Source organism: Hylaeus volcanicus, chromosome 1, assembly GCF_026283585.1.
Source record: "Hylaeus volcanicus isolate JK05 chromosome 1, UHH_iyHylVolc1.0_haploid, whole genome shotgun sequence".
NCBI classification, from domain to species: Eukaryota; Metazoa; Arthropoda; class Insecta; order Hymenoptera; family Colletidae; genus Hylaeus; species Hylaeus volcanicus.
Genome location: NC_071976.1, coordinates 22,836,828 through 22,858,659, shown reverse-complemented (window position 1 = coordinate 22,858,659; position 21,832 = coordinate 22,836,828). Strand labels below are relative to the sequence as shown.

At 43.2% G+C, this 21,832-nt stretch overlaps 1 protein-coding gene across 1 annotated transcript; it reads right to left on the bottom strand.

Annotated features, from left to right (window-relative positions):
- Positions 1 to 6: 6 nt before the first annotated feature.
- Positions 7 to 20,421, bottom strand: LOC128875060 (uncharacterized). The gene is made up of 5 exons (XM_054120385.1): positions 17,536 to 20,421; positions 11,366 to 11,604; positions 3,720 to 3,860; positions 3,434 to 3,571; positions 7 to 2,817 (listed from the first exon to the last, which is right to left on the bottom strand). The coding sequence occupies exons 1-5, from the start codon at positions 17,876 to 17,878 to the stop codon at positions 2,605 to 2,607; spliced, it is 1,074 nt and encodes a 357-aa protein (XP_053976360.1). The 5' UTR covers positions 17,879 to 20,421; the 3' UTR covers positions 7 to 2,604.
- Positions 20,422 to 21,832: the final 1,411 nt, after the last annotated feature.

Genomic DNA, 21,832 nt, shown 5'->3' with positions numbered 1-21,832 from the left:
CTCTCTCTCTCTCTCTCTCTCTCTCTCTCTCTCTCTCTCTCTCTCGGTCTCTCATTCACACTCGCACGCGTTCCTCCTCGCTCTTCCATTCTCCCTTTTCTCCTCTTTTTACTTCTTTCGCGGCAGAAGAATCGGGCAATTCGATATAACAATGACAATTATTCGCATGAGGGACTTTCGACAATGCATATCACAGACACGATGATATGAAAATGAAAGTGTGTTTTGTATAATGCGCGTGTGTGCGTACACTTGAATATCGCGCGTGCGATTAGCCGCGAGCCTTAACACGCTCATCCACCAACTATCTATGATAAGCTTATATAGGTCGCTAATGGTATGAAAATGAAATAAAACGGCACACGGCTCCACGTCTTCTCGCACGACGATGTTTAAGACATAATGCTTAATTGTATTTAAGTTTCAGTAGCAAATTGTAAGTACGAAAAGAGCCTGCGAGGTCAATTACCCTCGAGCGAATATTGGTGCGAGGCTTCGTACGACGCACCCTTCTTGGCCTGAATATTATTAAAAAGAACGATAAAATTCCCCTAAAAAACATCGCGGTAAAAAAATACGAGTAAACTCCGTAATTGGTTAAAATTTCGTAGTAAAAAAAAAAGTAAATACGCTGGTCATTTTTGTGAATAAAACGATGTCTTCAAGCCATCGAAAAGGTACGTCTCGACGAGCCTACAACAGTTTCGAATATCGCTTAAAAAAAGGAGGAAGTATTGACTTCGGTTATCAAAAAAAAAAAAAGACAAAACTAAAATAATAGTAAAAAATAGGAAGAGATTTTTTTCTAAAGCGCCATCCGTTGAACCAATGTCGGATAAAATCGATTTAAAACTAATTGAGACGTGCTATTGTACCGTGAGAAATTGCAACGCATAAAAAGAACGGGGGGTGTTGAAGAAGCCATTGGTCGTAGTTTTCTTATCGAATTTACGTTTTCATACTGTGAAAAGGTACGTCAAGCGAAAGGAGTAGCAGCAGCAGCGCGGCGCGTAACATAAAATGGCGTCGGCCGCGTCGATGCGTGTCCTTCTTCCACTACGATATGAGAATTCTACTAATGATATTAATAATTATTGAAATATATATCCTTCTATTTCTCTTCTATGCTCTAGGTAATTTCAAGCTCAACTAGACACATTAAATACAGTTAATCGGACATGTAAAATCTCTAAAAAAATAAAATAAATAATCTGAATAAATACGAATATAATAATATTACAGTTAGTCAATAAATTATTATATAGGATTAAAAAGGGGCTGGGGGGCAAAGGGCGCGTATCGTTTATCGAAAAACGAATCTTCCGACGTGCTCTTCGGCGTTACAAGGACACCGTCGTAAAGATCTTCGCTTTCCTGATACTATGCGATATACATAGTTATGCGCAGAAATTTCTATAATTTCATCTCGCTCGACGCGAATAGTTTAACTTAAAGCGCGAATACTGTATTTTCTTGTGTACTTAGGATATAATACCGCTGCGGTGCACAAGCTCGTTTAGTCGGATTCCATCGGAATCCATTTCTCTTCTCCCTTCCGTGTGCGAACGATCTCACAAATTTTTCGTTCGACTTCCGTCGAGCATTATTTTCTGCGTATTACTTCACTTCTTTGAACGAAAAAAGGAAACAAATATAAAATCATTCGTCCAACTTAGTTCATCGAGGGAAATTTCCACTTTGAATATACCATTCTTTAAAAAAGGACCGCAGTTAAAAGATTTGAATCGCTGGGTAAAATTCGCAACCGATAGATAAAAATGTAGAAACACGTTTAGTAGTAAAATGTCTAAAGGTATGAATCCAAAGGTAAAATCCAATGGCGTGGAATTCCAAAATTAATCGATACGAGAACGCCCTCGATGGACGACGTGAAGTAAACCGAAAAGATGGAGAAGCTCGCACACGAGTCTTTGTTCGGCGCTCGAGAGCTGAGCGAGGAGAAAGATATCGGTCAGAACTGGCCGATTTTCGTGATTTGTCACTCCCTAATCCATCTTCTCGCGCGTTAGGGTTAACACGTTCGACGTGGCTGTTGATGCGCGGTACACAACGCGTTCCGTAATTAGCGTAAACGTATACAAGACGAATGTGTGTTCTCACGATCGTGAACTCGGCGGCGAAAGCCGATGGGCTGTTTATCGAACGACTCCGCTTCCCGTCTTATTCTCTCTCCGATCATCTCACGGAATCTTCAACAGCGAGCGTTAACGATGATGGTTGGCGTTTATCAACGAGACTCGGCAATGTCTTCCGTCGCTCCCTGTCTCAAAGTTGTGCCGAACAACTCGGTAAAGACGCTTGCGCACAATTTTGCGACCCGACGATACGAAATATCTATCGGTTTCTATCGAGATATCTATCGATGGATAGGTCGATCGTCGTGTTGGAGTCACACATCACGCTGGATTCGGGACGGATGGTAGAGCATGGCCTGCTTGATAGAGCACGCCTAAGCCTTTCCTCTGATACCCGCTTCCATCGGCCATCTCAAGAAAGCTGGCCATACAAGAAGGGTACTTCCGGTTTCCTGAGATGGACGAGTCGTCGCTTGGTAGCCCTTCTTCGGCTTCCGCCTTGCCATCCTCAGGATTGGAGGCCGCGGCGTAAGTGTTCGAATACTTGCACAACGTATTCGAGACCGTTCATGTAATCCCGAAAAATCAGCCAGTCGCGTAGGTTTCGGAATGTCGCGGACGATGACATGGCACGGAATTCAGACCTCATGATGTCGCGAGTGACGTCCGGTCGCGAAGACAGCTGCCGTTCCACTAGCGCCACTTGCAACTCGCAGAGAACCTGTAAAACAAAATTACCTGTATTATATACGTTTCTTTCCGACGGTCCATGGGAGATTTTTTGTTTTAGACATAACGTAAACGGAGTAGATGGGACATTAAGGGGCAATTAGAACATATTAGTACACCATGAGACTTGGTTCGTAGAAAATAATTAAAGTTACAAAAGACTATAATATAAATTAAAAAAAAAACGTCCTAACAAGAAGTTTGTTTTGAAATATGATTGCACAAACGCAAATGGAAAGAAACAATGTATTTTTCAATTTTTGTTTGAAGTGAAACCTCTGTGATAACCGTAGTCCTGAGAAATCGGAGAAATCGAACGGAAACTAGCCTGACAAAGCAGCAAGCGACACTAGTTAACGAACGACAAACCCATAATGTTTTTTATCCTGCGGCTAGAATGTTTGCAGCTCAATTTTGCGTAAAACTCATAAAATCGGAGCGTTTGGTATAACGTTCACGACAATGAAAGGTACTATGATTCAGGCTAATTATAGCTGGCACTTCGGTACTACTTTTTGTCGAAGTAGCGAAGTAAACGGGAAATAAAGTATCGTGACTCGGGCTATTAAAAAAAAAAATACATTTTTCAGCTATGAATATGCACTTACCGTTCGGAGCCTGTATTCTGTATCCTTAAACTGTTTGCGAAACTCGAGCTGAAGATCCTCTTGATCCCAGACGATTTGTTCCAAACCGACTGCATACTTTTGCATGTATTCGTACGCGTCGATAAGGGCCGTGTCGAGCTATGAAGAAGATTGATCACATTCAGTAAAATGCTTTAACGTTCGATGCCTTTTAACAGAAAAAGCGTAGATACGGTGTACCTGTCTTCATCATCAGAAGCAGGAAACACGGAAAAAATAGAAGAAACAAACAAGTATTCCCATTTACCTCCAGCGTATCTAGATACTCCTGCTCCAACTGCCCTCCGAGTTCCTTGGGAATCTCCCTTGGTCCAGGAAGCCAATCGTAATGATGGTCTTTAAACGTCGAATGCAAATCGGCATAATCGATGTTGAAGATTCGCTTGGCCTGCAAAATCAAGAAAAGAAATGATGAGTTTGGTTACGGGAATCTCGAACTAGAAATGAGACTAAGGAAAAAGGCAATCATATTTTATATCGTCGTCATCCTCCCTTCAGGGCAAAAGCACACGAAATTTTAGGTAACACTAGATTACCAAGGTCAACGGATACCTGTTACACACACAACTTAAATTAATTGTAAATAAAAATTACGTAAAATCATTGTTAAACATTGAGTAGTGACTCTAGAAAGAAGTTTCAAATACATTGGACAATTTGACAGGCTCGATAGTTTAAGCGATAAGAAAAATTCTTTCAGACAAAGTTCATCAACGTGTATAACTTTCTTACACGTTAGAAATGTTATCGTTGCAAAAACATTTTGCATAAACCATTCCTCTCTAAGGAGAGATAGGAAAAACTGTCGCAACTGAACTGTTTTTATTGCTTAATTATATTAAACCTAATGTGTTGTTCTCTAACGAAAACAGTACCGAACCCGAAACCTTTAATTTACCGAAAACGAAGCCTGTATGTAAGTAAGGAGAACATCGACGAAAGGGATTTATGGCGAAAGAGTATTTTTTCGCGATAATATTCTCGTGCCATCCAAATAACCTATATTCACACATCGGGGGTACCAATGATCGGCCATGAAACGATTCATCGTTCCAGTTGAATGTCTTTATTCTGAAACTCGGCGTAGTGTTTTGCATCAAAGTCGTAACCGTTAATATGCAAAAATTTGCACGGCTCCTTCATTAGGGGAGCTGTGTGGTTCAATAACAGGTTAGCGGGTTTAGTCACTGATTAAGCGAGCTGTAGCGCCCCGTACGCAATCAGGCTCACGATATCCCCCGTTCCTGGTACGATGGGAACGTGGATGAACGCGTTGACGGATGAGTAAGCTCAACTTGGTATCGCTGGTACGCCGTGGATGATGACGAGAAACTGTCAACTTCTGGAGCAAGGACGGCGAGTCTCCAAGGTATCGTAACGATGCCGAAACAATTACTTCTTACGAAGGATATTTCTGGATATAGAGGAAAACTCTCGTGTTATTGGTAAGAGTACCTGTGATAAGTTTTGAACGCAGACGCACGATTTGAAACGTTATCTTAAGGATGATTTGTGTTATCCTTAACTGTTTGCGGGACAGGAATTCAGGTCATAAAATAGACCCATGTTGCACAGGAATTTTATTGCGTTTTAAATCAAACAAAATTGTTATATTTCTATTAATAAAGGTAAGTAAACACCTATACACATGCAGTTATTGCAAAATTTCGAAGTGAGATTAAAAATGTCCCACCATGCATTACGGTCCATCAAAAAGGTGGGACACTTTTAATCCCACCGTGCCCCGAAGAGTTAATGTCATGTGTGCATAGTGATGTCTTCGCATCGCGAATCCAACGCACCCAGGTTGCCTCGAGCTACGTTGCTGACTTTTTGGGGAATACCAAGGTAGGTCGTCGGCACATGAAAGCTAGACCGTTACCTAAAACTACTTGAGAGTCGACGTGTCGAATCAGACACGCTAAACGTGCTATCGGGGCATCGTTTCCATTGGTTATGTAGTTATGAATCACCGGCAACGCGGTGCGCGTGGAACGAGAAGAAGGTAGGGAGAAGCCCTCGCTTCACGCGACAACTTCTGGATCATTCATTTTCGTGAAACTCGTAAGCGCCGCACGCGTAATATAAAAGGATCTGAAACGATCGCAAGGTCGAACAGACACGCGTCGAAACGCGACAAAGATGTTGCACGCAAGGATTCTCCTTTCACACATACTTAACGAAGCAAACAATTTAATTAAGAAGAAAATCTGGAACCAAGAATGGATCAACGTGCCATCGACGAAATTACTCCAAAGTCGAAAATTAATCAGTGGTGTCACTCCAATCTTACCAATTATTGTTGCTTTTCATCCTACAAATTCTTTCATAGAAAATAACAACAAATACCAAAAAAAAAAAGAAGAAAAAGAAAAATGAGAGGTTATTGATGCTTAGCTTATTTGATGCTCGCATACGTAGTACATCAACGGGTACTTCATTCAGCGTGTCTTCGACCTCACGTCTTGAACCAGCTGGCTCATATAAAGATAACAAGATTATCCAAACCCTTATCTGGCCCAGGAATGGAAATAATCATCATACGATATTACTCTCACGACTCGCAGACTGCGATAATACCTTTAACAGGCAAGCAACATTTCTTCGAATTATACTCCTGGCTGGAATGACGCTCCATTTGCCTTCGATAAATTATTCGTTTTCGTACATATTATTTACTACAGAGATACTCACCATTCGTTCGATCTAATATTGATATTTGATTGTAACGTTTATTATAATTAACAACGTAGAAAATATAAATAGATATTATCAAATATTAGAGATAAAGCAAATATGAAAATTAAAGACATTTTGGTAATAGAATTGAAATTAGCGTCGAGATATAAATGTGTATCTAGAATCGAGCAATTGTAGATCCCAAAAGCTAAGAATGTCGAACGCAACAAATTTATAAAAACGAGAACAGAATCGGATCACTTCATCGAACGAATTCTCACAGCGAACACGGTCTTTGGTCCAGTACATCCGAAGCCATCCGGTCTCCGTTATCGGTAATCGATCCTCTTCCACGCCCAAATAATTACGAAACCCTCTAGGAAGATATCGACACCTTTCAAAATAGACACATTGTGTTGGAAACACTAAACGCGGTGATTAAAACGGAGCAATCGCCGATTGCGTCACAGGTTGTAATTATCGACGCCGATAACTTCGTCTTTCAAGGGATTCTCGGATACGTGTTACTTCATCAGCAGGAATCGAATAGGCAATTAAATAATTTTACGGTTATTTTACGCGAATGGTTCCCTAATAAATACGTTCAAACGAATCCCTACGCGTTCATTTCACAGATGATCTTCGTACCTTTTCAGTCTCTCCCGAATTAAAGCGACCGAAGAAACTACTCGAATTCCATCCGCGCGTTTTATGGCTTGTTTCGATGCATAAGCTTGTTAGTTGGCCACAACTCCTGACACACGGATACATACACTTTCGAACCGCGGAATAAGGAACCTGCACGCGTCTTTTAAAGGTCCTGTTTTATCCGTTCGAAACGGACGGATCGCGAATATCCGCAATTTCTGGTATTGCTGCCCGTTTCGAGGTAATCGCGAAGAGATTTCAGCGGGAGAACGCATAGGAGCGGGAGAAGAAAAAGCGAAGAATGAAAGGAATTGTCGCTAACAACCACTGGCGGCGAACAAATCTGAGACGCGGGTCTTTTGTGCCTCGTAAAAGTCTCTTCGGCCACACCGGAGCACGAATAATCGTAAAATCGAGCTGAAAACTGACAGGAAGTAGGCTGGCAAGAGTAGGTATGGTCTCTGCGGTACTCTCGAGGACCCGTCAAAATCAATTAGTCTCTCAGTCTTTCTTCTAGCGCGGCTTCACCGCTCCACCGCTTATTAGAAGTTATAAAATTTCGGTGCGACGGCCTCGAACCGATTGAATGGCTCGCTGCTCGCAAGTCCACGGCTCTGCGCTCAACGAGACAAAAGAAACGCTTCGTTGCGAGTGAACAATTTTCGATTTCAACCGATTTTTCATTCGATCGATCGTTTCCCCACCACTTTTGCGGTATCTATGAATTTTACGTCCAACTAATTGCTCCGACTACGTACAAACAATTCTATCCGTGCGAGTTCTTACGAGGAATTTCAGAATAAGATAGATCTTGACATTAGGTTTACGGAGTATCATTTTCATCTATTCCCAATTTCACAAAGAAAATTACAGAAATCGTTAAGCTTTTTTTTTGTTAACCACTTATGCTGACTTTTATCTACATAAAGAGACAAGCATACATCCAAATTCATTTTTGTCAAAGCTTGCTAATTAATTCTAATAAATCGATTTCACTCGTGAAAGACAGTAAATGTAGTTGTTAATACACTCCAATTTTGCGTAAATCAATTTCTTATTTTCTTTTTAACTGAATCCCTACGATTCTCGATCCTAAAAATTGTAAAGAAAACTCGGCAAATTTTGGCGCCAGCCCTGCGAGTATTAATTTCCGGCGTGGGTTATCGGTCGCGGCCATGTGTATTTGAAAAATATGTCAGCCTTGAATGAAACAGTATGGAGTGTCATCCAGCCAGCCGAGTAGCAGAAAATACGTGTCGTAGTGCGTACTGAACGTATCGAGGCGAGTAAATGCACTGGCGGGTTGTGTATCCGGTCTGGGTTTTAGTATGCAGGCGGAGTGCCGGTGTGGTGTATAGATGCCCCATCCTTGGCGGGAGGGGCAGCTTCCGATTCTGATTTATTGGAATCCTCCGCTTCCGATATTTTATCCGATTCCTTCACGTACCGATGCGCATATATGCAACTCGTAGGCGTCGAACTTCCTATCTACGAAGAATAGTATATCGGATGTAATTCACATGTACACGCCTGCTTACGAGCATCTCGCAAGGACGCGTCACACAATTCTCACGTGCTCGCCATTAAGGTTTGCTTTAATATTTATTCTATCGTTTCTTTGAAAAATGACCACGACATTCGTACATCGATCTGTGTGTAAAACCATTTTAAATTAATATCGAGAAGTCTGGAGCTACTAACAACGCCCTAGCGAAGATGTCGAGCTCAAAGGGTTAATCGTTGACTCGGTTGCTACGCGAACAAAGGATTCGCGGATCGAAATTGTATCGCGATGCACTTCACGTGCATGCTAGAACGATCGGTCACACGGAACTCCTTTGCTTCTCGGTACCGACTCCTAATCTACTTTTTCTCTATAGAGTGTCTGCCGACGATAAAACGATAACAAGACCTGAAAGCTGACGTCACTGGACGTAGCAGACAGTGCGTCGCCTAGAGTCAGTCTCAGCAGGGACGTCTTTAGAACTCCCTGGCGGAGACTGGTGTCCGAGAAAGGTAGAATGTCGGAGGACGTTAACGATTCCGTACCGTGGAACACTTGGTCGTTCGTTTTTCGATAGCGTGGCTTACGCGCACCGGTGTACAGTGTTTCGTTTTCCCAAGAAGGGAAAGAAGAACTGAGAAAGAGGAAGAAGGGGGCAGATTGTTAGGGAACCAAACAATATCAGATTATGCGCTGAGTTAGAAAATATCGGTATCGAGTGTCGTCGAGCGATGATGTAACGCGGACCGTTTCCACGGTGACTTCGGTGGGGCCACAGGGCGGAACGGGCCCTATACGTACAGAGAAACACAAATACCCTCTGCGGTCGCACTCGATGAATGCTAATTCTTTCGTTCATATATTCGCTTTGTATAGGCGGCATAATATTGGCGTCATAATCACAGAACCAGGCTCGGAGCCATATTCGTAAGAGTCCGTTACCGATCGCTTTTGCTACATTCTTGTAAAATGACCAGCTCCTGAATTTGGATTCTAAATGAACTGAATTACTTAGTTGGAACTTTTTCCTCGAATTAACACTTTAACAGACCGAACTTTAACAAACAGATAAACCGTTAACAGACAATTGGTCAAAGCTGCGCTAACCGCGTCTTACTGATAATTTATCGAAAACAAACGGAAGAGAATGCGAGTTATTCGATACTGCTTCGATGTCCCACGAGGCAACGATGTAATCGAAACTGTACAGTGCATACGACGAGTTCCCGACGTAATAGAGAAACAGGAAGCGCGTAGAGCGCGGTTGCGAAGGATGAGTCAGGTGGGTCCAAGAATTTGGCGGGCACGTAAGGACGTTCAGTTATAGAACCGAAATCATGTCGACACGTGTGCACGATGCATAACTAGGGGGACAAGCTTAATCTATTCTTAAAAAAACGAGAGTAAAGTTTCGCGTGTGTAACCGTACCTTCGATCCTGCGGTTTCCACGTCTCTTTTTTCGGATCGTTTCAGAAGAGGAACCTTGAGCAACAGGTCGAACCCGAACCGTGATTTATTGTCCTTGGTTAGAGATAATAAGGCACGATCGGCTGGGAAGATTCTTTCGAAACGAAGCATCTTCGTGCGCGGTCGTACGGATCTATTTTTCGTTTTCTTTTTCTTTTCCTTTTTCATGATCTCGCTTCCACATTTCATAATAGCCATAAAAAAAAATAAAAAAAAAAGAAGAAGAAGAAGAAAGGGTAAGAGAAGGTATCCATCGACGTTTAAATGTCGCAAATGGCAACGATACGTTGCATTCGTTTCAGCGAAACGAAATCGAACAAGTTTCCTCTTGCTGGCATCGAGGAATCGCATCTCCGCCACTTACCACGCTTTACGTTTCCGATGTGTGCAATTATGGTCAATAAACATTACGCGTAATAATCGAAATAAGAGAAATGGGGCAATTTTGTCGCGGTCACTTTCCAATTCATCGTACACGAAAAGTAATATTGAAATGTTTGAACGTTCGGGCGAATTATTATCTGTAGCCGCTGATCAGTTGCATGGCGGCAAGAAATTATTAACAGAGGTAATTGTACTCCGATAAAAAATTTGTTGATAGTGTACGCGAATAAAATTGAACGAAACGGAGGGCCGTTCACGCGATGGAAATAATTTTGGAACCAACGAATCGCATGACTTGGAGTTCACGAGTGCACGTGGAATAATAATATGAGACATGGGAAAACCAGTCATTGCGCCACTGTTAATCATATATAAATTTCTTAAAAGGCATCGCTTAGCATTCGTAAATGTATATTGATTAAAAGTTAGTTGGAATGTCTTCTATTTTTTTGTTTAATGTTTATATACCATGTGCAAATGTATATATATTGTTAATATGCACAGTAACGTGCATATTGCTAATAAACTCATAGAGGATTTTACAGCTAAATAAAAAAAAAAAGTGTACTTCTAGACACGATTAATTTTCATATTTAACGGATAAATTCGTAATAAATTCGTACAATCGTGAGAAAACTACACATTTTCTGAGCGGTGGAAGTGAATTACTATCAACTAATACACGTACGAAATATTTAAAAATGCGATACACATTGATTGCACGCATTTGTTTTAAAAATTTCGATTTACCTACTCGTATGTTAGCGATATACTCTAATTTCTATTCACAAAAAGTGTATTTTTTCCTCGAATTACGAAGATTCATGAACGCAAGATTCTCACGTGACATTTAGGCTAAATCGAAACGCATATCTTCGACTGGGTACAACAGACGATTCGTAAGTCCGAGATCTCTTTTGAAGGCTTACAGGACTCTACGATCAACGTCCGTACGACCGGAAGTACTGCCATAACTGCCTTCCGCTCGATGTCCCCTTTCCCCGTCTTATCCCCACCACAAGTCACGTCAGTAATTATTGAACCATTGATGAACTTAATCTTCGTCTCCGATCGTCGATATCGCGCGCGAGCAGACTGTGTCAGTGCAGCGAAACCGACGTACTCGAAAACGCTATTCTGACGGAAGGACGACAAACGCGCAACGGCGAACAAGAGAAATCCAGAAAGATGGATAAGTAAGTGTACTCACATAATCTTCACGAAAAAGCTCCGCGTGCATCAGCGCAGTTCTCGCCTGTACGACAACTTGGTGCAGGAGCTGCGAGTCGGATAGCTGCACCACGTCCAAATCACCGGTGAAGTCTTCGGCGGCAAGGCCACAGGGATTCACCCACTTCGGGGGCGAGCTCAGTCGTCTACTCTCGAGGGTCATCGTCGGAGCGCCGTGTACCGAGATCACGAGCAGAGTCACCAGAAGACTGCCTAACCCTGAAAATAAAGTCGATCATTCGAATAACCGCCATAAACAACAATGTATTACTATGATATGAAATGTTTCAAACGCGAAACACCGTCTAGAAAGATATCTCTTAACAAGATGCATCGAAAGTTAGGTAACGGTCCTCGTTAGAAAGGGGATCTACTTAAAGGAAGGTGTGAAAGTATCAAAGAACCGGTGAAAGGTTAAGAATTCTGTCAAATAAAATTCCCTAGGTTGTTTCGATAATCGTCGTTGCAAGATTACGTGTATTACTGTTTAACGCGATGTGCGTCTCCGTAAAAATGCAAGGATCGAGCAAAATCGAAGATACAGTTCCATTAATTTCTCGATTCGTTGGTCTTGTTTTCCACTTCATGGTTAACTACCGCGGTACGTTATTAACAGAGTCGTTCGTGTATTAAGGAGATAAGAACCAGCTCGCTGACTGGTAGCAATCAACGATTTGACGTGAGACTCTCGGAGAGGATACCCTCGAGAGAAATCATCCTGGGAGCTTCCGGCATGTTGCACCCTCGGTTACACTCTCTTCGTCGATAGTAAGCGCCTAAATGGTAGATTTCGATCGAGGCCGTCTTATGATCATCCGGCAGTTTCGGGATCACCGCTCGTCGAATTACATCCACGTGAATTCGTCGTCGCATTATTTCACGAGTTACGACCCTTGATGAGGGGCCTGGGATCACGTGCACCGCTACGACGACAAACCATCAGCAGTCGCGTACGCATTCGGAGGATGTATAACCACCGCAGTCTGCCACGTACACGTTTTCTCTTTCTCCATTTAAACACTACCGTCCTTTTCCCCGTGATGCTGTCGAGTATGCCCGCTTCGAAGAGCATATTCTGCGTTTGATTCGCAAGAGTCGAAACGATGCTCGCGTGTCGCGGTCGCGTCGGTTTGCCTAAACAGCGTTATTCAACATTTTTGTTTGCACACGCATCGAATCCGCGCAAGAATAAGTACAAGGAGAAATATTTGCCCATGTAACCGTGATCCATAAACGGATGCGGCATATTGTAATTATATAAACGAACCGTTTGACCATATAATGATCGTATCAGGGACTGGAAAATGTAGGTATGGTGCGCGAGCGCACGGGCGCCAACGAATTTAATTTTAATGTGCAGCAACACGTGACGCAACGTGCGCGGCGGACGCGTTCTCGAGTCGCAAGGAGAAAAATAAGCGGACAAAGAAAGAGAGAGAAAGATACAGCGAAAAGAAGGGTAGGAGGGAGAGGGCAGGGAGACATCTCGGACACTTAACGCATATTAATGAGCGGCTCTTAAGTGCGTTTCGCGTCTTGGTGAGAGAGTAATTTGCCGCGGGGAAGTTTGCGCCCCAAAGTACCATGAAATCCGTGTCGTCGCGCGCACCGTCTAACGGTGGTATCTTTTCTTGCGACTACCCGGTAATTGCTCGAACCTCGCTCCCTCTCCAGTCTCCAGGGCGACGCGGTGATTCTTAGTAAGTCGGTAGACAGAAATATTGGACGATAAGCGGCAGGCACGCGCCTCGATTTTAGCCGAACAGATTGCGATGGAATTTTGGCTAAAGATAGATAAGTCACACGCTATCTGTGTCGCATTAAGTTTCGTTGGAAGTTGTGTGAATTTTCTCGCACGCGTTTGCATCTACACGTGACTCGGACCGGCACGTCGATGTGCACGCTCGCGGGTCTATTTTGGTTACTTTATCAGAAATATCAGGATGCGTACGAGCTCGAACCGCGCTAACGGTTTCACGATATCTGTCTCGATCTAGGTAGAAAACGAACGGTTCGGTGGAACGACGATTGAAATGAAAAACACGCAATTAAGATCTAACTACCTCGTCGGAACGATATCGTTAGCGCTCGACTTCTCGTGAACATGCGCAAACAACCGAGCACTTTTCGTAAAATGTCTATTCAATAATGCGGTAAGTATTTTTATCGCACGAGAAGTTGTCGGGATCCAGGTAAATGATCTCAGCGTCGACGACTATATTTCCTTACTTGTCGTTCGTGTACACATAGTGTACTTTCGCCAGTTTCTTTAATCGCGCCACGTTTTTGTACTACTGGAATTTAATTGCCATGCGATATGTGCGCCGCCGCTGGCCAAATTTGTCCAAGGAGGGAATTACGATGATAGGTGCACTTTCGAGCAAGTTCGCATTCTTACAGTGTAAGAAGTCTAAAGAGCCACCTGTGGCTTGTAACCTGCAACCTTGCCAACTGGAATGCATCAACGGATTTGACTCGTGTAGAAACTATTCCCTTATCTCAGTTCGTTTGCAAAATTGCTGACAAGCTTTCCGAAAAGGGGCTTGTTGGTTGTTGCGAAAACGTGTACCAAATTGATCGTTAGTAAAATTCTTACTTAAATAATTGGATAGACATTTGGCGAACAAAGCACAATTTTTCAATAGCACTAGGTCTACGGAGATTCAAAGTATTTTTACTGCATTCTTTGTTTTTTATGACGTTTACTTTCTAAGAACAATTACCGAAGTAAATTGGACGTATGCTTGTCTCTTGTTGGCGAAAAATGTAAATAGCTTCTGTATCTTTTCTTGTGAAATTCGGAATTAAACCGAAAGTAAGAATATTTCTTGTAAAACCCAATTGTCGAATCAAACGTCTGTTTTCTTAGATTGAAAGTAACGATCATTCTCATAGGATTTGTAATCAAAATCATACTGCTCCATACTACTCGAGGATTCGAGATACAATCCGCATCTTTTTGGAAAAACGCCCGACGTCCCACGCATCTACAAAGCAAGTTGCAACGTTGCGGTCGGAATACTTTTTAAACCCATACGAATTGCTAAAATTCGAGCCACGAAAGCCTCGAACATCTGAAATTGTTCGAGTAACCGCGAATCCTTTTCTAGGATTCTTCGTCGAATCGCGTTGTCCAGGATTAATCCGACGATATTTCGTAGGCGGTCACCTAACGGTCGGTACTCGCGTCTTTTGTACTTTCGCCCCGTGTGGCCTGGACGGTGTCGACGGTACAGCTAGGGCCTACCTCAACGACGACGCTCGGCGACGGCGTTCCAACGAAATTCCTGAGAACCCGCGGCTGCGTGGAAAAAAGTAAGGCGTGCAAAGCCTGTGAACACCGGTGCAAAGCGCATCTCTACCGTTGGCCGGCAAGAAGATGGTGAAAAATGCGGTAATGACGCACTGTCCTCGCATTGCTCGCGACAATTATACCCCATTACGCCCGTCCCGCCACCCCCTTATCTGTCAGATCGTGTCCATGCTCTGACCGGAGTGCGTTGCGGTAGGTTGCGGTACACGTATATACGTTCGTCGATTTATTATACGCCGTTTTATGACCATTCTCCTCCCTTCGCCGCCGTGCGTACTATGCATTGCCGCTGATTGTCACGGTACGACGCGACGGTCTTTAACGCAGCCACAGCTTCGAATGGACGAAGGGATGAGGACTCGCGACCGCGCGAACAAGCTTCGGTGCATCGATCGTCTTTTGTCGTTATTGCGTAACTGGTAACATATTTTAGTCTTTCCTGGTCTGGTTCTCCATGGTCGATATCAACCGTGGCTTTCGGATGTATGTTGTGTTTTTTGATTAAATGCTGCAGCGTTTCGCTAGGATTGCAGCTAGGTTCTTCAGGAGATAAATGACACACTGATAATTGATATCTAGAGTACGGATGTTTCATGCATTTATGTCAAATGAAAATATAGTTTAGACGATATACTTTCGTTTAACTTTCAATATTTTTTTTTGTATCTGGGAAAATATGAATTTGCATGAACATTCATAGTCTATTGATATCGAATACCAGTGTGTCATTTAACATATGGAAAAGCTACAATGCTGACGAAATATTGGAGTGTCTTATCCAAAATACACGCGTTACACCGAGAAACCTCTGTTAATGTGAATCATACGTAACTGATAATCAAACTACTCCAAATTTTTGACGTTCTTAACTGATAAGTTTGACACTATGTTTTACCGTTTCTTAGGGTTGTTGCCTCAATTGATACCAATCGTACGTAATCGATGATCAAACTACTCCAAACTGTTTCTCTACAAATCTTGTTAACACTGCGAACTGATAAGTTTGGTTCAATCGTTCCCCGTTTTCATAGGTAGGGTCGATGCTTCGGCCGCGACAACCTGTAAGCTTACGAATGATCAACAGGTGGGTATGTTTTGAGTGCGTACGCCACGTTGGAACGGTGGCTACTGTGTCGCATTCTTCGCCAACCTCGCAAATAATACATCATCTTGTCACAAACGTTTACTTCACGTTCGATTAAAAAGCAAGCTTTATAACAGAAGTCTAAATACGAAGCATGGTATAATACTACGCGAGGAGAGTAACTTGTCAACGAATGGGCGAAGAAGATTCGATGAAGACCATTATAAGGAAGATGACTAACGTGTTCATCGTTTTGTTCGAAAGTGACGTCAAACCGTAAGAGGATATCGTAAGAGGACAATCTACCGACGAAAAAATATTCCTTGATCACGTTTGCGAAACACTTGCTATGTTAAATACTCGGTCCAATGCGTGGACTATCGTTCATTTTCACAATGATTGACCACAAACTGAAATTTTGTGACGTAGAGTGATAAGTTACTATTAATCCTTCAATGTTTCTCCAGGCGTTTCATTTGAACGGAATTCAATGTTGGTTCGACGTAATGGATCGCACAATTATGTGACTAGTAATTTTCTTAGAAATACGTGAAGTTTTCGGCAAAAGAAGTGACTCTGAAGGTGAAGCAAAATTAGAGAAGGGAAACAAAATTGAATAAAAAATGTAACGTAAGTGGAATTCAAACAACAAGTCAACGTTTCTTGTTTTATAATATCGAACGAAGAAAAGTAAAAGTATCAAGAACGCAGAAGAAAACATAGCAGGGGAAAGATGAGGACGTTCGTTACGTAAGAATTTTACGTGAGTCAGCGTCAGATGTACGGATAAATGCTGCACTTCAAAGGCAGAGATACGTACAATGATAATGAATGACACCTATAATGATATACGTTTCGCTTGTAACTATAACTTATTATACAATGACTTAAGTCATTTCTACGGGATTTAATCGGTAAGTTATAATTCGACACAATGCAAAATAACGTTATCGCGGAGATGTTAATTCAACTATGTTAAACAAACAATGAACGATAGAATTTTTAATGTCACGGTCAATTAAAGTTTCTACCAGTCTCTTGACTTTAAATAGACAGATTGTAGAGTAAATAAAAATCGTGAGAACTGCTCCAACTGTGTATAGATGGATGGTGTATAGTAGTTTGAGAACTGGCAAAAAAATTGTCATAATATGCATTCGTTATCGTACGAGAGAACGATGGCGTGTATCTCGATACGCCCGTCGAATCAATTCGGGGAAGTCATTGCAACCGGAAAGAGGATGCAATTTTTGTTCAGATAGTCAAAATAGAACGGCAAGTAGAAACGAAGTATAGTCAAGGCAGGTCAACAGACTGTAATATGCATACACCCTCTTTGGAACGTGAAACGGTAATTTTGCAAGAATATTAATCCAATAAGATACACATTTATATTTCTCATAATGTGAATTCATACGGTGTCTACTGTGTTCGATTTTTTGATACGTAGATCAATTACGTCACTAATTTATATTCTCGTTAATACCTAGCTTGCATCCTCTTACCAAACACTCCTAACGGATCACCTTGAGCAAAACGTTTAAACAAATAATAGAAGAGTAGCACGTTCGGGGAACGTTTCCCTCTCTCTTTTTTTCGAGCAAACCGCGTCTTGCCGATAAAAACCTGCGATAATTAGAGAAAATCTCCGGAAATACACCGATTCTAAGAGGGAAGAAAATAGAGAGGGAAGCAGCTGATATCGAGCACGTTGCCTTGGCAATCGCGTATCGAAGTCAGTAGTTCGACTTACTCAGGCACGTGGTCGCGGTGATGGGTGCGTTGTGTTTCGATCGTATCCCTCGATCGTAGTAAAAAGCAGGTACGAAGTACGAATCACATCTCAAGTGTCTCTGCGGCTGATCGTCCTTGTTTACTCCGGGAGCGATCACTCCTGCGTATCGTGAATTCGCGACCAGGCCGTTGCACCGGTTCGTCGATGTTGTTATGGTGGTAGCTGTCATCGCTGTCACACTGTTTTGCGAAACACGATGATCGAGAACTCTGTGGGACGTGGTTCTTTGGTCGCGGGTCAGGATTGCCTCCATCGTCATTTGTCGATCGCATACGACCGATGTATCCTCTACAACTGTCATGTTCGCATAGCACTTGATCACTATCGTCGCACGCAGGCACTCTCGATGGCGCGTGGCAGCTAAGTAGCGAGCGAGGGGTACACCCGACGCGTGCGATACTAAGTCGAGCCGGGTAAGTTCAACCCTCCCGTCAAACGTATTTACGAGATCGGGTAATAGCGAAATTCACACTGTCGAAACGAGAAGTATGCACGGGGTATTCTGGTATCGGTGAAGCGATATAACGAATCGTAGAGAACAGGGTAGAGGCTGGCTCTGCTCTATCTTGGAAACGATTCACCGGTCACTCGAGGTGTCGGGAGCGATCACAATTGAAAAACTGTACGCACGGAATCACAACTCGTTTGGCACTGGTTCGAACACACGCGATGCACTGATTCTTATACGAGGGGGAAGGGGGTTGCGAGCGGTGTCCCAGAGGGAAGGGTGGGGAGGGCGGTAGGTACTTAAGAATATGGCGGGGGGTGTAGTAGAGGAAAGGAAACAGAATCAGCCTAGGTACACCGTTAAGGGTGGTCCCGCGCTATGCCTACTTTTCTTTCGTTTATCCTGGTTCGCTTGGTTTTCCTCTTTGGCACGTCGGTCCGTCGTTATCCCTTTCACCGGGTGTCCCCCTTGGTCCTGGGTTTCGAGTCTTTTTGGTATTCTCAGCCCTCCTCTTGGCGGCAGCTCGTTACTCTCACGACAGTGGGGTAAGGTTGTACCATACCGAATGTCAGGAGGTGACTGAGGTCTTCGTCGCCCTCGTTCGGCCGAGTGTATCGAGTGTATCACCTCTCGCCTCTGTCGAGTTAACCACGGCGCAGAGAAGGTAGGTAGGTAGGTCGGTATAGAAACAGAGAAGGAGAAGCCAGCTATAGGCAGGCGAGCGAGCAGAGGCAGGCTGTTCGTTCGTCGTTATAGTAGGAGTGAACCTGCGTAAGGGAATGGAAGTGGAAGGTGGACTTCTGTCTGCCTTCGTTGTCGGTAGGTCGTTTCTCTTGCCTGTTCCCTCTCTATGTATTGTATTCTCTTTCTTCTTTCTTTCCTTCCTCTTTTCCTTCTTCTTCCTTGGCCGCCGTTCTTTCCCTTTTTTATCTTGTGCGCCCCGAGTATATGACTATCGGTGTATGGTAGTGGCCACTCGGTGACCGGTGCCTATATACGATTGTAAAGGCACCGAAGCACGTGGCCCACACCCCGCTTTCGGTCAATCCTAAGTACCCCCACCATCTTTGCCCTTCCTTGATCACTCGCTTCTCTCTCTCTCTCTCTCTCTCTCTCTCTCTCTCTCTCTCTCTCTCTCCCTCTCTCCCTCCGTCTTCGCGCGCGCCTTATCATTCTTTGCTTCTCTTCTATTCTTCTTTCTCCCCCACCCCCGTAGTCCTTTCCTTCTACTCATCTGCCTCCTTCCCTGCCGCCTCCGGCACCCATCAGCTGCCCTCCTCTTTATTTCACGCTCGCCACTGCCGCAACCCCCACCACGTACTACTCGTGGGTCAGGACTCCACGACTCATTCATAACTCCCCGCGAGCGACCAACCATCCCCACTAAACGCCTTCCATCGGTTTATCCCCACCGTTCCGACGTAGTAGAAGCCGGGCATCTAAACGAAACGATCTCGACTTCGTCTCACGATCAGCCTGCTGGAAACTTGATGCTACACTGGCACGCTCCACGGCTCGTTCAACCTTGCACCCACAGGTGCAGCGCGATACCATCTGCCACAGATCATCGAAGATCGGTTTGTCCCGAGGTACGGATGCTGTGTTCTCGCTTTTCTCGTCTTCGTCAACGACGGATGCTGTACCACTTTTTATAAGGTTATTATTCGACATTCCAATTTTAACATGGATATGGTCTTTGTCTGGGGGTCATTCTAAAATCCGTCTCACGCATTTTATATGACTCTGACGTCATCAGTCTGTGTCTGTCAGCATGCGTGTGCGAGTACCGCATTACTTTCTGATAAATTATATTAAATAAAAACGTGGTCTAATGCCCTGAAACTTACTCGTATAGATTTACTGAGTTACTGTGGCTTTTCTTTGGGGGTTTGGGAGGCATGGCTCTCGATACATGGTCAACTCGATGAGGTGTTATAAAGTCATAATAATATTTGAAGTAACGTTCATACTTTTAATTTTTGAAACATGTTCCTCTCGATTGCCGCTATATTATTTCCTTCGCTGCATTTGTTTTCGAAATTTCTCGCAGTTCACCGTTAAGCAATGTATCCTTCTCTTGATTTTCCTTCGATGATTGCAAAAATCTCACCTCCTGCACCGACTCCTGCTCCACAAATTTCCCAAAGCTGTGAACGGATTTATGCTGGAAGCGCGCTGTATGTATCCCGAGGAGACTTCTCGGTGGTATGTCGTTCGAAGACTCGGTCCTCGCAGCTGCACGAACGTTCCGTCGTTGGCACGCGAGCTCTTTTTCCGTGCTCACAGCGGAAGACACGTCGTTAGCCGGTTCGCTTCCTCCGTGAGAATCAGCGGTGCGTTAATGTGTTTTTATAAATGAATCGTATCTGAGAGTAAGCTTTCCGTGGGGTCATCCCGCACAGGTAAGCGTATACGTCATTAGCGCTGTCATACGCGCAACTTTTGATAACAATTGTCGTTAACAAAGACGCGATACGAATCGTTATTCTCGTCACGTCGCTGCAAAAAGAGACGCTTCTATACGGTATCGGCGAATGAAAATTTGCCTCTTGAAAATGCGATTAATAAGTAGCAATGGCGACCAACAACGTTGGAGTACGTCCGAGCCAAGCCTATGCTTCTCCATGCGCACGCTTGCGTACGTTTCCGTAGTCATAACAACGATGAACAACGCTAATAATAGAGAAGATGACGATAATGGCAATAATTACAGCGTCTCGCAGTTCGAGAAACAGCGTAGATCGATTACCGTTGAGATTGCGACGATAACAACCATGTCGCGGGAATACTCGACGGAGATGAAAATGACAATAACAATGACCGATTTACGTCGACACCTTTCTACCAAGTGTCCTTTTCTTTCGAGGAGTGAAAACTTTACGGCAAAACTTATCGTAAACGTATGATTCATTTGCATAGGTGTATATCTAGTAGTCTATTCTTAACGCATTCCGCGAACGTTCGTGATAATAGACATTTTCCTTGATTCGGCCTTCGTTGCCATTAATTCGTAATCGAAGAACGTGAGCATCGCGAAGTTCTCGATACCGGTATCGTTCTGAATGTTTTTCTTCTGTGAACCAGTGTAGATCGTGATTCGGAAATTTGGATATTTTCATAACATTATTTATATACAAAACCGCATCTGCTCTCATGTTTCCTTTGCTCCTACTTCGGTATCCGCAATCCCCACTTGAAACTAACCCCTTAACTTCTTATTCCTCCCACCTAAAATCAGTGGTGACGTTTCCTTTCACTGCTTCTCTTACGTATCTCTGACGTATCTTTCGCGTGGAACCCTCGGTACACCAAAAAAACGCGATTTGGAAGTGAGCCGATAACGACGAACGTCCGCACTTCCGAATGGAAGTGAACGTATTTTCTTCCTTTCGATCAATGAATTAAGAGATGACGAGAGATCTCCGATAGGTGTTTCCTTGGAAAATTTTCCTCGGAAGCATTAAAGAAGTCGCGAAGAGATCCAGGCAGGAAATTGCCTCGTCGAAGAACGTTTGTACTAATTGAAGTATTTTTATACCGTTGGAAATTATAGATAATCGATGGCAGATATTTAATCGAGACTTTCGTATACTTCATGATGCGTGATTATCTATACGAATTAACATACACGATTTCAATTTATTCCCTATTTACTTTTTAATATCAATTGGGATCGATAGTAATCCGCGAGCAGGATGATATATCCATTAAACTTTAGAATTCATTTCTATGGTTACTTAACAATTATACATTTATAAACTCAAATAGTTTATGCATCAGTGCATGGGTGGTCCTATTTTTGCCGAG

Bases quoted from the DNA above. Each gene is read 5' to 3' on its own strand.
- LOC128875060 (XM_054120385.1), bottom strand. From the start codon at position 17,878: ATGACAGTTGTAGAGGATACATCGGTCGTATGCGATCGACAAATGACG. The intron at 3,861-11,365 runs GTGAGTACACTT...TTGATTTTGCAG, and splicing joins AGCTTTTTCGTGAAGATTAT to GCCAAGCGAATCTTCAACAT. The intron at 2,818-3,433 runs GTAAGTGCATAT...TTTGTTTTACAG, and splicing joins CAGAATACAGGCTCCGAACG to GTTCTCTGCGAGTTGCAAGT.